Genomic DNA, 13,825 nt, shown 5'->3' with positions numbered 1-13,825 from the left:
CTTGATTCCCTCTTCCTTAAGATTCCTTATTGTTTAAATTCTGGTTTTTAAGAATTTTTTTTTCTCAAAAAAAAACAACACCAGTCCCTGAGCAGAATACATGGCTCAGTTTAATTACCTTTGAGGAGTCAATTAAGCAAAGTAGGCTATAAAAGAAAAGCACGAGGATAGAATTTCGCTCATCCTTTTGCTCAACTGAAAGAGTACTCTTTTCATTTTGGTGGCAACAACAGCTTTAGTGAATTAGAAAACCCGAACCTACCAGAAAGAATGAGAGTAAACCATTCAGCTAACCCTAATGACCAGGGGGGAGAGAGAGCCAGAGTTTGCAAATCCCCTACTCACCGAAATGAACCCCTTTTGTGTGATTTCCTGCAGAGGCAGCAGTCAGGGCAGCTATATACACAGCGGCCGTCCCCCTAGTCCCACAAAGCACCGAGCGAAACCTCCTGCTCACCCTATCCAAAATGGGAAAGGTAAGTAGGTACTGGGTACCTGAGGCTCCACCTTCCCCCTCTCACAGCATCTTCACTTGAAGCAAATAGTTTCATGCTCCCACATCGTCCATTTGCAGATCACCTTCTACGAGGACCGCGGCTTCCAGGGCCGCTGCTACGAGTGCAGCAGCGACCACTCCAACCTGCAGCCCTACTTCAGCCGCTGCAACTCCATCCGGGTGGACAGCGGCTGCTGGATGCTGTATGAGCGCCCCAACTACCAGGGCCACCAGTACTTCCTGCGGCGCGGCGAATACCCCGACTACCAGCAGTGGATGGGCTTCAGTGACTCCATCCGCTCCTGCCGCCTTATTCCTCAAGTAAGTGTGGCTCTGTCTTTGTCTTCAGTCTCTTTGGAAATGAAAGCCATTAAAAACTATCATTCGTCAACCAAATTGTTCCAATTAGGGAGCAGAAAGTGCAAGTGAGACTAGTGCGTGCAGTCCATTTTAGACGAGTGTCTCAGATGGAAACCTGTTCTTCATGAAATGTTTCTTTTTTTGAATTATAAGTTTGTAGATTTGATATTTTAAATGTAATCAAAATTATAAGACCATATACTAAGGAAAAGCAGAACATAGAGACTGAAATTACCATCTGTTCAAGATAGAATTTCTTAAAGTGGTGATTCCAAGCCGTATCAACTCAGAAATTCAATATAACAAAATTTAGAAATACAACCTGGGTCGGTTTAATTGACAAAAATACGTTTGCTTGCTTTGGCTCATTTTTCTATTTATTTTCCTGGAGAAGATAGGACCCTGTCTTCTGGTTTCTATTCTAATTCCATGATCAGTACCTATCAGCTCACTTAGAGGTATAAATTCATGGAAAGGCCAAATCCAAAACTTTAGTCTGAGATTCAGTATTTTCTAGAGAGTGATTGTAGAGTTCTTAGAAGAATGAAGTAAGTGTAGGAGGCAGGGCATATGGTGTCATCCAAACGGAGTTTAATGAAAATGATTCTTGCAGCTGAAGGAAATGGGTAAGTTGAGGGTAGGAGGCCAGAAAGGAAGCTGACGAGTCAAATAGTTTGAAACCTGAACTGTAACTGAAGTTATGAAAACAAAGATAAGGAAAATGTGGCATCTTAATTTTTTACAAGAGCTTTGTAATCCTGTTCCATAGTGTACGTGAATACTAAAACATTGGTTTTACGGAAAGTAGCTAAAAATTGATTCCTTTTTAACAAGAGTAATACAGAGGGTGCCAAAAAAAGTTATACATTTTAAGAAAGGAAAACTATTAAAATTGTGATACTCAATATATACTGATAACAAAACATGAACACAAGTCATCTTTGACTTCAGTAATTAAAAGAGGTGCTCAAAGTGGTTACCATCAGTGTCCAGACACTTCTGATTACAGCAAACTACTGCTTGAGCAACATTGACCAAAGTGTCCACTTGTATACATTTTATTTTGGCACCCCTGGTATACAAAATGAGACTGGGCTTTCCAATGACTCTCATTTTTTACCTTTGAAAAGGACTTTCTCTAATAACAAGCACTAAAGTAATCCATTTTATTTTAGGCAAATCTTAATTCCCAAAGACAGACACTGGTGGGTAGCAGTTGAAGGGGTGCTGAGTTCTGTTTCTTGCTTTACCCATAAATCATTAGATTCATTACAGTGGGTGATCAGGTCCACGGAAAGCTTTTTAACTCTGCAGCATGGCTGTTCTGGAAGCAAACTTGAACTCTGAGAACTTCTGGGCAGGTGTGGCCAGGGAGGTACAGGAGTAGAACTTTAATTTCTCTCTATTTGTGTTCATGTACTTTTGTTTTTCTGTCTGCCACCTCAGCACTCTGGCACCTACAGAATGAGGATCTATGAAAGAGATGACTTCAGAGGACAAATGTCAGAGATCACAGATGATTGTCTCTCTCTTCAGGATCGCTTCCACCTCAATGAAATCCACTCCCTCAATGTGCTGGAGGGCTGTTGGGTTCTTTATGAGATGCCCAGCTATAAGGGAAGGCAGTACCTTCTGAGGCCAGGGGAGTACAGACGATATCTTGACTGGGGCGCTACGAATGCCAAAGTTGGTTCTCTTAGACGTGTCATGGATTGTTACTGAAGTAGTCACATTCTCTACGTGTCTCCTTTAGAACCTAATAAAATATTGTAGCTTCTGTTTCTGGCAATAATAGAGTCCTGCTTTTCTTTCAATCCACTAAGCATTCGTATGCAATAATGGCACTTGGCCAAATAATGACACATGTTTTTAAGATGGGGAAACAACGCTGCATAAGGGAGATAAAGTAGAGGCTATTAGTGCCAGCATCCTTTAAAGACTAAATCATGGACGCGCAAAGAAATGTTCAATTCAGTTGGGCTGAAGCCGTTTGTGGTTGGTCTTATAAGCATATTTTTGCAGCTACAATGATGAATTAGTTCTTAGAGACATCTCAAGTTCTCCTTCCAGGTTATCCCCGCCATCGTCCTTATAAAGTCCAAGTCTTAGCTGATGAGGAAATTCGTTTTCAGCATCTAGACTCTTCCTTTATTAGCTCTATAAACAAACTGGTCCCGCTCACCTATTGCACTCCTATCCTAACAGCCAGTGTCCCTTTTCTCCTAATTCCATTTCGATACCCCATTCCTCCATGAGATTTCCAGTCCAAATATAATTCACCGTCGGCTTATAGAAGAATTGTGCTTTGTAGAAGAATTTCAGGATTTTCACCAAAACCACATGAACACAGGGAAACTCAGCCTCATCATTTTAATAGGAAATTGAGTGACATGATGACTATACACAGAAAATGATACTAAATGGAAAATAAGGAATTGAAATTTTCTGGAGAAGTTTGATTGTATGTTTGTTTCCTTTATTTTTAAAGAATGGATTAAAGTCACTGAAAAAAATACACAATATAATAAATGAAAGAAATTAAAAATTGATGACTGAGGAAATTGGGTCAGAGGATAAACAAAAGTAGGAGAGAAAAATAGAGCCAGAGGTGAAGTAGAAGCCAGCTTTCACTCTATTCTATAGGTGTTTTTTTGTCTGTAGATGGAATCAGATTTGGATCCAGCAGCCAAGGCAGAGGGAAACCAGATCAGTTCCACAACTCATAGGCTATAACAAATGATAGAATTATTCAAGACAAGCCCTAAGCATTCCCAGTAGTAAAACCTAAAAGAAAATTTTCTTGTGGGTCCTGGTGAAGAGGGTACTGAGTAAACATCATGCTCAATAACATCCTGCAGTAATTAAATATATATATAGTTCTTAGGACTGCTTCTTATAAAGTTCCTCAACGAAGCTGACGGCTTCAGTTCAAAATTCATCTGAAGTAACCCATCCTTTGAAATGACTCCGATTCATATATATATATATGTATGTTTCATATATTCCAATGTCTCATAATTCTAGAGCGAGAATGGGAGAATGGATGGTTTATGCTTTTCCCAGTCACCATCCACTCTGATCACTGGGCGTTGGGTGGGTCATCTTGCCTTTCCATATGTGCCTCCCCATCCCTCCCATGCATCATACTGACCCAGGTGAGAGACATAGTTCCTTTTCCTTTAACTCCTGAACCATTTCCCACATGCAGCATTAATGTGTGCAGACAGCTGAATTATAGAGGTTTTAGGGGAGAGAGGCACATTTATATCATAGTACAACGATATCAGATTTAATAGTCGATGGCCCAGGTCTTGACAGTTGTCTGCAAGCTCCAACCTGCTGCTGGGTGGCCTGGTCTTCTTTCCCTTCCTTGCTCCTCTCTTCTCTGTTTTTAGCTGTAACCACATGGTTGTTCAGTTTTGATAGAGACTCTGTCCGTCCTGTGCCCTCAAGTTGTCCAAATCTACTACCCAAGTGGCTAATAAATAGAGCAAGTGTATAATTTGTTTCTTAAACTGAGCCATTTTTGAGAGTGAAAGGGATTAAGGATTACACTGGGGCAAGAAGCATGAATCAGGACTGTTCCAGGTAAACTGGAGCGCATGGTTCAGCTATTTATAAAGATTTCTTCCCCGGAAAATAGGTTCTTGAATTATTTGGTATTGCTTGTTCCTAAATTCTAGTTCTTTAACCTTTAAACTCTCAACACCAGGGCTGGCTTCCTGGAGACATTCACCAGAGACCTCTCTTTGCAAATAATAATATATCAAACATGAATTAGAAAGCCACAAGTTCCTTGGAGTGCTAAATTTTACACTATTTGTCTGATAGACATAGTATCACAGACTTCAGACATGGAAGATATCCTGAGACACCTGAATTGGAAGTTCATCAAGTTAGAGTCCCTAGAACTCATTGATAAGTTTTTCTTCTTGAAAATCAGGTGCTTCCATTTCTGGGACACAGGCAGAGAAAATGATATCCTCTCTTTAATCCCAAATAAAGAAAAATTCATCATGATGAGTGATGGGGGTGCTGGAGGGGCTTATGCCCCAACTAACTCCTAGTTCTATCCTTCCTCCTTCTCTCCTTTCACTCTCTAAAGTAAACCCTGGGACCTCACAGAGGAGAAAGGGTCTGAGCTGAAAGCAGCCTCCCAGAGTGGAATGGGAGAAGGGATACCCTATAGGATCCTTCTCACCTTTTCCCCATTAAGATGAACCAACAATTTGAGATAACGCCAGTGTCAGTCTATATATTCTACACATACCAGTGTTTCCTGCAAATCCTAGTTTATAATACTAAGTCCAGATTTTAAATTTTATTCTTCCTTTTTTCCACTCTTTTCTTCCTCTGAATCTATAATGCCTTCTGGCCTATTTAACCTTACAAAAGGCCTACCAAGCAAAGAACCTGAAGTTGCAGCTATTCTATAAAGGAGTGCCAAGAACTGCTGTATTGAGTTATACTCTCAAAGGGTTCTCCTCCCTAGGGTTCCCTCTCCTACTGCCAGCTCTGCTGCCACAGGGTTAGGTCCTAATATTATTATGTGTCTTATTCCCTCCCCTCCAGACTTTAGAAGTACAACTTTTTTTTTTTTTGATTTGTTAAAGCAAAAGTGAGAACTACCTGTTGCTTAAACCAGAAGTAATATATTGTTTTCAACACAAAAGTCAATTTGTTCCAAGAGGAATGTCATAGGAGTTAAGCAGAGGTGGCTCAATGATTGCTCTCTGTCTTCTTGTCATTTATTGAATGGTCATCAAAGACAAGCTGAGAAAGAGAACCAGAGGCTGGTGCTATGATGGTGATCTTTGGTCCTTTACCCAGTCTCTTTGTTAGGGCTAGTTTGGTCTATATGGCCACGGCTCAAATGACCTCTCCTCATTTAATCAATCACATATAGGATATAAATGCTACATTAATTACTAGGAAGCAGAAAGGTGGATGGTAAGGTCAACTGCTGGCTGGACCTCAGACACTAGCAAAACTCTGGAATTCGCTGCTGTTGTAACATTAATTTGACATCTCAGAAAATATAAAAATTAGAATTACCAAGGAGCAAAGGGTCTTGGGGACAACACAACATTCCCATTTTCACTCTTTTGCTTACTCATCTCCCCTGTTATAAAGGCCCATTAATAGATCAAATGTTTGTGTCATCCTACACATTTCTTTTGTAAAAATTTTTTATTTATTTATTGGGGTGACAATTGTTAGTAAAATTACATAGATTTCAGGTGTACAATTCTGTATTACATCATCTATAAATCCCATTGTGTGTTGTTCACCACCCAGAGTCAATTCTCCTTCCATCACCATATATTTGATCTCCCTTACCCTCATCTCCCACCCCCCACTCTCCTTACCCTCTGGTAACCACTATCTTTTGTAAAAATTTTACCACAAAATGATTTTGTAGCGGAGAAACTTTTCAGACATCTTTGAGAGGATTAAATATCTTTGAGATACATAAATAGACTGATGTCATTCATAATAATGTCACAGTATTACCAGTGTAAAACATTTATTCAGTACTCATTTTTGCCAAGTAAATGCCAAACACATTATACACATAGTCCCATTTATTTATGTCAATGTCCTTTTGCCAAAGACCGCCAGGAACCTCTGTCATGAAACAAATTGAGTTTATTACTTGTCAGATCAAGGGAAGACACACACCATGGGGAAGCATGAGCTGTCTCAGTACGAGACTGTTAGAAATAACCTATTATAGAATTTCTCCTTTGCTTGGGAGAGTTGGTAAAGGGTCTAGAAAAGCAGGGGTTCACTCCAGATTGGATGTTGTCAGAAAGCAGGGGTAATTTTATGATTGGATATCTCAGTAAATCCACTCATGCAGAGGGGGTCTGGAACAAGAATAAAGTTTCAATTGATTTTTTAAAAAAGTAACAGTTAATCATTTTAGCTGCGAGAGGGGATGTTTCGTATTTTGCGGGTGGCACACTGACTTTGTTTTTGCCTGCACTTAGACAGAATTGTGAAGTGACCTTATTTTGTCTCATTTCATGATGATCTCAGAGTCACCTTGCCTGCAGTTGGTATTCTGTGAGTTTGTTTATGTCTAGTACGGGAATAACACGGCTGAGCTCTGAGTGCCTGGCCAGCTTCCAAAGATCAGGTTTTTCTTTTTTGCTTTATCATTCAACATACTATATCGCATAAGATGAGTATTATGAAATAAGTCATGCTCTGCGAGGTTATGTGGCTTGCCAAGTGCATGCAGCTACGAAGTGGACATTCTTAATCCACGAAGCTTTGCTGCCTCCCCCAGCCCTGGAAAAGGGGGAGCAATCTATAACACAATAAAATTCCCAGTCTTGGACACAGTGACGGTAGAAACCACTCCCTTGGTCTGACCTCAAGCTGATTACCAGTGGCTGACCTCTGGTTACATAAAGTACAGCCGCAGAAGGGGAAGTAAAGCATCTGATTAACACAGTCAAAACTAGCAAAGAGCAGAATCCAAATTTGTATCCATCATTGGACTGGAAAATCGTGTAAAGAAAGAAATCTTAAGTTAGAGTGGTCTCAGTCACCAAGGGAAGCTAGTCAGTGCTGTGGCATTCTACTTTCTGACAGCCTCTCTGGAATTTTGAGGCACTTCTATAAAGGCATAGATTTTTCCCCCCCCAGAAAATACATGGGGCATAACGGAATCATATGTGTAGAGAAATGCTTTTCAGGTCAAAAGTTCAGGCTGATGTGCTGATACATTTAGAAAACACTAACAACCCAAATAAAAGCAACCGTAGGGACTCATCTAGGATTCGTAGAGGACAGCATTAGAATATACCAGAGAATGAGGGAAAACTACAGGCATTTCCACTGAATGCAGCATGTAAAAGGAACCCATGAAATCCCCTTACTCACCCTTGGGGCCCCTTTTGTGTTGTTCCTGCCAACGCAGCAGCCATCCTGCTATGTAGGCCCTCTTCGCTGCCGGCTTCGTCTACTGAACTCACTTCATCCGTGTCCACCAGTCAGTTGTGGGGAAGGTGAGCGGAACACAAGTTAAATAAAAAGAAAAGAAAACAAAATGCCTCTATGGAAGATCTATTGGGGGCAAATGATTTAATTGGGAATTATTCTTCCTTTGCAGATCACCTTCTACGAGGACCGGGGCTTCCAGGGCCTCCGCTACGAGTGCAGCAGTGACCACTCCAACCTGCAGCCCTACTTCAGCCACTGCAACTTGGTGCGCGTGGACAGCGGCTGCTGGATGCTGTATGAGCGCCCCGACTACCAGGGCCACCAGTGCTTCCTGCGGCGCGGCGACTACCCCGACTGCCAGCAGAGGATGGGCCACAGCGACTCGGTCTGCTCCTGCCGCCTCATCCCCGTGTGAGTCCAGTTCCTTGCGTCCTTCTGTGCCCTCCGGTCACACCCACACCAGAGATCCAGATGCAGTATTCATACTAAGCAATGGTGGTCTTCTTGTTCTGGTTCTAACTATATTCTCTTTTCCTTTAGTAATGCAATGCTTCTAACTGGAAAGTTTATTTTACTGTGTTAAAATTAAACTCACCTCTACAGGGAATAGGTAGTTAGTACAGGGTGTTAGTTCAGAGCGTCTGTGCAACAGGTGATGAATAAGTAACAAATCAACTTATTGTCAGATGGCCTTAAGCTAGTAACTTAGACTATTTCTCTTTCCTCATCTGTAAAATGGGTCCAATAAGAGTAGCTAATTCATAGAATTGTGATGATGATGAAAGGACGGTACCTGGCACATGTCAAGCCACCCCCTCCCCAAAACATAAACTATGATTATTAACATCAAGGTCTCTCAAGTCCTGCCTTTGGATTAGGCAAAACAAGTAACCAACAACGTGGCACCAACAGCTCCTGCAGAGCCCACTCTTACCCAACTAACGCCCAGCAGCCCGGAATTCCAGTTAGTGATTCTGTAACTTGACTGTGACAGAGTCCTAGGGAAACTATACCACTTTCATGAAGGTTGAAACCCCCTCGGAGGGTTAATGCCTGGATAGGGCCCAGACTGGCATTAGGAGCCTGAAAATCTGGGCTTTCCCCTCTCCAGCCCTGACTCTTCTAATTACTGACCGCAAGCCCTGTCGTTAGTTTCTCATAAAAGAAGAAAGGGCTTATAATGGTGCTCCACAGGTGTCAGGCCGTCCTGAAGATCAAGCCAGAAAACGTACACGTGAGTCCTTTACAAACCATGGATGACACATTATCAGCAGTCTTTTATACCGCAAGATGAATTGCTTAGGAGAGCCTTTCCTAAAGAGGATTTAATGGTGGAAGAAGAAAGACATGGAATGGGTACCTGCTGGGAAGGAAGATAAAAGAACAAGCACTCAAGGAAAGACAGACAGGATTTTCCCAGGACTAACAGCCTGGGCTGTTTCCATTTTTCCAAAGGTTTTATAATCTATTGATCTGTAAAGGATTCTTTCGTGATCTTGAGCTTCCATTTTTATTCATTACCTAAAACGATTTTGCTGGAGCTTATATTAGAGCTGAGAACTAAAACCTAACCTTTATGATGGCTCTTGTTTTCAAAATATGAAAGTAGCAGCATGTAAAGCAGAAAGGAAGATATTAAAGAATTGCCTGTGCTTAATTGCCACCAGTCTGCCTCCCCGTGGGAAAGCAATTTGACTTCCTCCCTAGGCTCTTCCAATGCTGTAGAGATTCAAAATAATGCCTTTTGACAATGATATATTTGTCTTTTTATTTTAATATCTATTTTTTTTTAATCATTCAAGGAGAGCCCTAGACTACCATAAGTGTATGAAGGAGAGAGCAAAAAAAAACGTATAAAAATTGTTACTTAAAAATGGTACTAAATAGAGCCCGTGCATAGTTCGTGTAGCTTTTGGCCCTAGAAAACTCTAGGGAGCACCATTTATATCTTGATCTATGTGAATGGTGCCCCCTTCAGTTTTGCGTTGTACAACCTACCCAAATGTACACAGTGGCCCTGGTGTTGGCTGTTATTTTCATTTGTCACCTTTGAAATAGAAAAGATAAAGACATGGCCATCCCCCCAGGTCTGTGTGTGATTGGTTGCTAAAGGCTAGGTTTTCTGACTTTTCCTCCTTTGCTGATTGCCGAATCCACAGAGCAGCTCCCTCAGGATCAGACTCTACCAGCAGGAAGATTGCAGAGGCCAGATGGTGGAGTTCACTGAGGACTGCTCCTCGCTTCATGACGGCTTCCACTTCAATGAGATCCACTCCTTCAACGTGCTGGAGGGCTACTGGGTCCTCTACGAGACGCTCAACTACCGGGGGCGGCAGTACCTGCTGAGGCCAGCGGACTACAGGCGCTACCATGACTGGGGGCCACGAGTGCCAGAGTGGGCTCTTTGAGGAGAGCCATGGATTTCTACTGAAATATTTTTACTGGACACTTTTCTCCATCTGGAAGCTAACAAAATATTTCCTGTGTGTTTCATGCAGTCATGTAGTCCTGTTTTCCTTTCAGGCTCCTCGGAAGGGCTCAGCAAAAATGAAGGTGGGACGAATGAGGGCTTTCTTACACGTATGAGTGGAAAGGGTGGTCGGGGGTAGCAGTTAAGGGCACAGCCTCTGGAGCCAGAATGCCTGGGTCCAAATCCACCTAATAGCTACGGATGATGGAGCATGTTACTTAGCATTTCTGTGCCTCAGTTTCCTGATTTGTAAAAATTGGGGTGACAATACTCTTCATCTCATAAGGCTTGATGTGGATTAAATGAGCTATTATTTTTAATTCTCTTACAATAGTACCAAGCACGAAGTAAATGCTGTGTAATAAGTATGCATAATATAAATGTTCCTTGGTTATTATTGAGCATTTAGACCTTATAAATCAGTGTTTTTTTCAGAGTATCAATAGTGAGTTAAGGATCAACCTGCATCAGAATCACTTGGGACACTTGTTAAAATGCAGATTCCCAGACCCCACCCCACAGGCAGAGCAGCTATCAGATTGCAGGTGCCCTTCCCAGGGACACGCCTGCCCTGGTGGCAGAGTCAGGCACAGCAGGAAAAGAGCAGGACGCCTGGGCAGACAGCCCCTGCAGGTAATCACAGAGACCCTGCGACCTGGGAGTCATAGCCCTTTCCAATTTGGACTGTTTGTTGATTAGGCTAGCTGAACCACCTGAGGACCAAGGAGACATTTATCTTGCTTATAAAGAAGATTTTTAGACTATGAAGAAGTCTTTAGAACCCACCTATGCTTAAATTCACTCTCAGCTGAATTTGTTAACAAGACAGCTTTCCATTCCCAAATCCTCGCTTTCTCTTTGTACCCCGTTTCGCACATCTTTCTTTATTACTGATTTATGGTTCCTGTAGTTCTTTTTTCTTTCTCTCTTTTTTTTTAGTGAAAAGTTGGAAGACTTTTGTGCCAGAGAGACTAAAAAGTTAAAAATTCCATAAATACAAACTATATAAAGCAGCTTTCTTTTCTTCAGCTTAGAGGAGGCTTTTACTTCATCTAGAGAAGAGCTCCCCCCAGTGTTCACCAGGAGGAAGGCAAATATGATTTAAAAACCTTTTCCAAAATAATGAATGATGAGATTATTTTGCACCTTTTCAATATACTATGCTATGCAAAGTATTCAGAGTAAACTTATAATTTAGCCAAAGCTCTTATTAAGCAAGTGTAAATCTTATTTTAAAGGCAGTGTTTGAGAGCTTTGTGACACATTGTAAGCATTTCATGTGAGAAGGTAAAGAAAGGCATGACAATTGATCTGTGTTCAAGAGAGCAGGTCCTTTGGGACCCGCTGATCTGTGCCCTTTGGGAATCCAGCATTTGCACTGTGCCTTTTAACAGAGCCCTTTGTCTTCAACGTTTTACAAATCCACTTCTAATTTATGAAACTTTGAGTTCATGAGTAAGACATCCTGCATTCTTGTTCCCATATTTCCTCCACTTAACCTTCAAACCCAACTCCTATTTATTTATGATTTCTCAACCAACTCTATTTTAGATCCTTTATATTTTTTTTCTTACCATGGTATGTACATGAATCTTTTTTTTTTTTTTTTTTTTTTACAGACGTCTTCTTTAATATCCTTTAGGGGGGGGGAAAGATACCCATTCCAAATCTCACTGCCTGACTTCCTGTGTTTTTCAGTGTCTGCAGACATATAAAAATATCCTCACCCCACTGGTCTTAAAATATCCCAAATGAACCTAAGTGTGTTCAGAGATAATGAACAGTGTGCAGTGTGGCTCCTCTACTGCCCACCCTTGCATTTGAAAGACACAACTTGGCTCTTTCGAATAATACCTAAGCTGTGTGTCTTGAAGCTGCTTTGAGTAGTATCCTCCAAGCGATGTTTGTCTTTCTGCCTGAGTACTCCTACTCCCAGCTTACGCATCTCGAAGGTGGGAACTGGGAACTGTTGATGTAGCTTGCAAATATAGTTCATGCTCTTAACCCCTTTGGGCTTTGTGCAGCATTCCAGAAAACCTCCATCAGATGTACCACATGGAAGAAGAATGCTAAGCAGTCCAGATCCCAGAGCTCTATGGCTATCTACCAGACTCCAGCTTTGAAATGCACCCTCTGCCACTCACTGACTTTGTGGCCACCTGCCTCACCCTCTCAGCGTCCTAGCTTGGAAAATAAGGTAGACCCTATCTTACCTCATCATCTTTGCTTTTCGTGAAATCAAACTAGTCCATTCTAAGCTGTGTTACCCTCAGACTCTCCACAGATCACCGCTCTACTACCCATGTTTTAGACTCTTCTCCATGGTTTCTTTGTCCCACGGTTTGCCTTTCCACCTACTTTGTAATCTCTTTCTTTACAACTCTTCCTCTTTAATATTTATTTAAATAGGCTTTATTTAAAATTTTTCTGTTGCTCCCTCACCCTCTGTTACAAACCTCCATTCAAAGAATCACAGTACACTATTTTGTTGGTTTTTCTTTTTTCCCCAGCATTATTGAGATATAATTGATATATAACATCGTATATGTTTAAGGTGTACAGTGTGATGGTTTGATACATGAACATATTGTAAATTGTTGACTACACCAACATTAGTTAACATATCCCTTACCTCCCATCATTACCATTTTGTTGTGATTGTGGTGAAAACATTAAAGCCATTCATAATATTTTAAGTAAAATAACACTTATCAAAAGAACATGCAAAATATAACCCCAGTTTTCTTTGTATGTGCATGTAAAAAAATAGTCTGGAAAAAACAACACTGAAATATGAATGGTGTTTGTGTCTAAGGTGTGGGATTCAAGATGACATAAATTATTGGTTAGCTATTTTTTCTTCAATAAATATGAATTATGTAATAAAAAAGAAATAAAATAAAACTTTACAATTTTTTTTCTCCACACCAAACTGCCTTAATCATGAGTGCCTGAAGGTCAGGGGACCAATTTGGCTTAATATATAACAGACAGTGATTGAGGCCTTCTATATACCAAGCATTGTAAAACCTCAGAAAATAAATATATGTAGACATATTCCTTTATATCTAAGAGAGATAGGCATTCACAAAACTGATTTATAATGGGAAAGGAAATACGTGCCATGAGAGTTTAACACATTTCTGTGGGAATGAGCAAAGAGAGACACCTGGGGGGTGGTATGTAAAGTATTTAAGGACCCATAAAGGAAAGGCACTGACCTACCGAAATGGATGCCAACTGCAGGATCCTGAGGCTAAACTGGGATTCCAAGGGAGAGACTTGGGTGAGCCTTAAGGTTCAGGGCAAAGGTGATTTGCCAAACAGCATGGAAGCATTTCAATATGCTTACAACCAGTTCAGCAAGAAGGTTGCCCTGGAGCTGCACCATGAAAATTTAGTACAAGGAGTAAGGAAAGATTATTCCAGGCAGAGAGAAGGGCAGGTCTAAAGGCATGGAAAGGAGAAGATGTCCTGTGTAGTTTCCCAGGGTGCTTAGCCTAGAGTTAGGAAGGACATAGCTCCTTGTTAAATGCTTGTTGACC

The 13,825-nt window shown here is 41.1% G+C and overlaps 2 protein-coding genes across 2 annotated transcripts; both read left to right on the top strand.

Annotated features, from left to right (window-relative positions):
- The first annotated feature begins 320 nt into the window (after positions 1-320).
- Positions 321-2,578, top strand: CRYGB (crystallin gamma B). Its single transcript, XM_019726937.2, has 3 exons — positions 321-476; positions 575-817; positions 2,303-2,578. Exons 1-3 carry the CDS (start codon positions 468-470, stop codon positions 2,576-2,578), a joined length of 528 nt encoding a protein of 175 aa, XP_019582496.2. The 5' UTR covers positions 321-467.
- A 3,961-nt stretch (positions 2,579-6,539) lies between these two features.
- Positions 6,540-10,371, top strand: LOC109445040 (gamma-crystallin F). Its single transcript, XM_074330814.1, is given in 5 exon segments — positions 6,540-6,572; positions 7,980-8,219; positions 9,420-9,425; positions 9,970-10,189; positions 10,192-10,371. Coding segments are annotated over 5 exon segments (549 nt in total). The 3' UTR covers positions 10,242-10,371.
- Positions 10,372-13,825: the final 3,454 nt, after the last annotated feature.

Source organism: Rhinolophus sinicus, linkage group LG01, assembly GCF_036562045.2.
Source record: "Rhinolophus sinicus isolate RSC01 linkage group LG01, ASM3656204v1, whole genome shotgun sequence".
Lineage (NCBI taxonomy): Eukaryota > Metazoa > Chordata > Mammalia > Chiroptera > Rhinolophidae > Rhinolophus > Rhinolophus sinicus.
Note: the sequence above shows the minus strand (reverse complement) of the source record. Positions and strands in the feature narration are given on the sequence as shown.